General features: G+C 37.8%; 1 protein-coding gene across 3 annotated transcripts in view; it reads left to right on the top strand.

The window, feature by feature from the left end:
- Nucleotides 1-3,772, top strand: part of LOC106883921 (breakpoint cluster region protein) — a 22,811-nt gene that overhangs the window by 14,369 nt on the left and 4,670 nt on the right. For all 3 annotated transcript variants that reach the window (XR_008264448.1, XM_014935062.2, XM_014935061.2), the window contains exons 7-9: nt 736-884; nt 1,764-1,825; nt 2,857-2,934. Coding sequence is in view for 2 of the 3 variants with exons in the window: in XM_014935062.2 (XP_014790548.1) it covers nt 736-884; nt 1,764-1,825; nt 2,857-2,934 (289 nt within the window). In the remaining variant the exon portion in view is untranslated. The remainder of the gene's footprint in view (nt 1-735; nt 885-1,763; nt 1,826-2,856; nt 2,935-3,772) is intronic.

The following is a 3,772-nucleotide window of genomic DNA, read 5'->3' as shown; positions in this document are numbered from 1 at the left end:
ACACACACACACACACACACACACACACACACACACACACACACACACACACATATATATATATTATATAATAAATGATATGGTTTATACCTGGTAGGTTACCAGTAAAGCACGTTCGCTTTCACTCTGTTCGTTGTGCATTTGGTTAACGAGAGAGACGGAAGATGGAAGAATCAAGAATTTTTATTAATCACTACAATTGTTTCGACCCATCTAGCATCGACTCCTCACGGATGGGATACTTAATGACTGATTCGAGAACATCCGACGGTGTAGATGTGTCTCTTCGGGTGATAAATAGATATAACTCGTTAAAATTACAGTTCTGCAAAGTATCATATCATCTCAGTTCGTTTAAAGAAAAGCAGCAAATTAAAGGATATATCTTCATTAATATAGCAGATCAATAATGAAATATAACAGATGCAAAAAAGAAACGAACATACATCTTTTATGTAAACGTATGGGTGGTGCATGTATCTTTGTCTTTCTTTAGCTGCTCATCTTTGTATTTACTTCCAGTAAGATACACTGCTAGTTGACTAGCTGTCAGTCTTGTATCTTTCTGTTTGTTAGACTCTCAAAGAATTTCAGAACAGACCATAACACAACGATGCCAACAATGACCTCAAACAAACAAAACGAAATGCCGATCCCATCCTCCACAACAACAACTAAAACACTTATCTCATTTCCTTGACTTCCTCAATGCTTTACTCTCACTCTGTCTTGCAGAGACTATACCTGGTCATGTCAGTGCGATTTTTCGCTCACGAATTCAAAGAGAAACAGCGGACTATGTTAGATTCCTCTAACGACGATGTTCTACGTATGTGGCGCATGCGTGGAAAAGTGTTCGGCCAATGCATAAAGGATGTTTTGAAGTGAGTAAGGCCATGTGATGGTTATCTACTATTTAATTTTCTGAGGTCGGGTTGGGTTTGAATCTCGTTTTTATTTTTCTTATGGCCTTGTCCCAAAATTTGAAACCATCATTATCATTATCATTAGAAAGGCTGCGAGCTGGCAGAATCGTTGGCATGCCGGAATCGTTGGCATGTCGGAATCGTTGGCATGCCGGAATCTTTGGCATGCCGGAATCGTTGGCATGCCGGAATCGTTGGCGCGCCTAACGAAAAGCTTAGCGGTACTTCGTCTGTCTCCTACGTTCTGAGTTCAAATTCCGCCGAGGTTGACTTTGCCTTTCATCCTTTCGGGGTCGATTAAATAAGTACCACTTACGCATTGAGGTCGATATAATCGACTTAATCCGTTTGTCTGTCCTTGTTTGCCCCCTCTGTGTGTAGCCCCTTTTGGGCAGTAAAGAAATAAGAATCAATAGAGATGATTGCCCCGCCGCCTTCCTTTGATTGGGAAGATAAGGTAGTTCTCCTTTGCTTGGTGGCTGTGACTAAAGAGGTTGTCTGGTGAACGAGGTTGAAAGGCATGCGGACAGAGAAATTCTTTTTTGGTAGAGCCCTCATCGTCTTTTTAAAGTTTTACTTGTTAAGGTAAGCGAGGGTGGAGAGGGTGGTGCTGTCCTCGAGTGAATTTTTTAAATATATATATATACTTTTTAAAACTTTGTCTTCATCGTTTTATTATACGTAAACCTCCACACTTTATGTCTGTCTTCATATTGTTCCCCTCATCCTTCGGTCTGGTGGCAAATAAAGGAAATTGCCATCCTTATCGTCATCATTATTATTATTATCATTATTATTATTATTGTTGTTGTTATTCATCCTTATTGTTTTGAAAAGGCGTGAAGAGCGAAAGATTCCCCTGATTGTAACGAGCTGTATTGAGGAAATAGAACAAAGAGGTAAGACATTGTAGTTTTATTAACTCTTCGATGTTAGTGTTATTAATATTCCCCACCCCACTCGTATAACTAGGCTATGTTATTCATAAACCTTCACAAGACTACACAAAAGCTAACACGAACTTTAGGAACGTCAGTTGTTTTTTGAGTCAGTCGAAAGTTATGTCTTATTTCTCCCACACTTTTTAGTAACCAGAACCTTTTCTGTAAAATTATCAGCTAGCTTAGAAAAGTTATACGATTGGATTGGTTCATTTATAGTGCTAAAGGCAGGATGGTACGATTACACATCCATACACACATACACACATATGTGCATGGCACTTCTCCACTAGATGCCAACTATGTAAACTCTGTCCTTAATCGCATTTCACAGTTATTGCAGTAGCAGTGATTGTAACGTTTTCACTAATGCAACAAGCATACCTAAAATTACAAATGAAAATTGTACATCTCTGAAGATTTGATAATGCAATGAGAAGAAAAGGAAAGAAAGCGGTTAAATATTTAGGAGTGGGCGTAAGGTGGTTTTGCTAGAAAAGAGGAGGGGGAAGAAAGAGAGATGGATAGATAGATAGATGGGAGTTTAAGGTTGCAGCCATTAAGGGAAAACTCCCACTTCCCTCTCTTTCTTCTCAATCGTATAATATATTTAATTATTCATCACTGGTTGAATAAACCGTCAAGCGAAACTTAAAAGTTGCGATCAAAACGAATTTTTTAATACATTTTTCTAGACTTAGCCTTAAGCCTCCCTTTAATGTTTTGCTGTTATTTTAAAAATTACTTTACAATATGATTCAAGTAAATACATTTTAGAAGGAATATTGTTGAGACCTGTACTGTTGTCATGTAGATACTCCAAATATACATCTACAAATGCAGTAACTTTCTTCTGCAAACTTCAAACGTAACGTTGGAGGAGGTGCTTTATTGCTGTTTCCTTTCATTGTACAGATGTTTTCATGTAACATGTAAATAATGCCTGCATATGGCAGCTCTCACTTTTAATTTTTCTGTTTTCCTCGAAGGTTTGGACACGTCATTTATTTACATAATGCGTGGAGATGACACAAGAGTGAATGATCTAGTTGCCGTCTTTGATATTTGTAAGTATTAGAGTATTAAATAAAGTATCCTTCTTTGTTTTCGTCTTAATCTGTTCTTCCAGTGTTGCTACTGCTGCTTCTCTTTCCGTTGCTGTTGTTTTTACACACGGCAATGGCACAAAATGGTAGCACTGTAAAATTGTTGATTGGTTTGTTGCTATATTGAAACACTGCATGCAAATGCTCCGAGGCTTGTGTGCTGTAGGTACTGCCTTGTAACTGTACACACCCTATCCTTCCAAAAAGAAAAAAAAAATTCACGTTCAAATGACCTATACTGTAAGAAATTAATTTAACGCTCTATGTTCTAGTTTTTCTGTTGCGTAGACCCAAGACAGCTCTCGTTGATAAAAGGCGATCCATCCATAAACACACTATCTTTTTCTTTCAAGTAGTCTGCAGAAAAGGGGACGGAAACACTGTATAATGTATGTAGTGCATCAGTATCCTTTTAAGGAGGAAGTGTGATTTGAAAGAGATTTAATTGCTATTTTTAGCGGACGTGAAGAGGTCCTCTTGTTTGTTTGTATATTACTATAATCCAATGAAATACGTTTCTACAACAAAATTTAGCTAATACAACGATATAGTACTCTTTTACTTGTTTCAGTCATTTGACTGCGGCCATGCTGGAGCACCGCCTTTAGTCGAGCAAATCGACCCCAGGACTTATTCTTTGTAAGCCTAGTACTTATTCTATTGGTCTCTTTAGCCGAACCGCTAAGTTACGGGGACGTAAACACACCAGCATCGGTTGTCAAGCGATGTTGGGGGGACAGAGACACAAACATATACACACACATACATATATATATATATATATATATATATATATATA

This window comes from Octopus bimaculoides, chromosome 6 (genome assembly GCF_001194135.2).
Source record: "Octopus bimaculoides isolate UCB-OBI-ISO-001 chromosome 6, ASM119413v2, whole genome shotgun sequence".
Taxonomy (NCBI): domain Eukaryota; kingdom Metazoa; phylum Mollusca; class Cephalopoda; order Octopoda; family Octopodidae; genus Octopus; species Octopus bimaculoides.
Note: the sequence above shows the minus strand (reverse complement) of the source record. Positions and strands in the feature narration are given on the sequence as shown.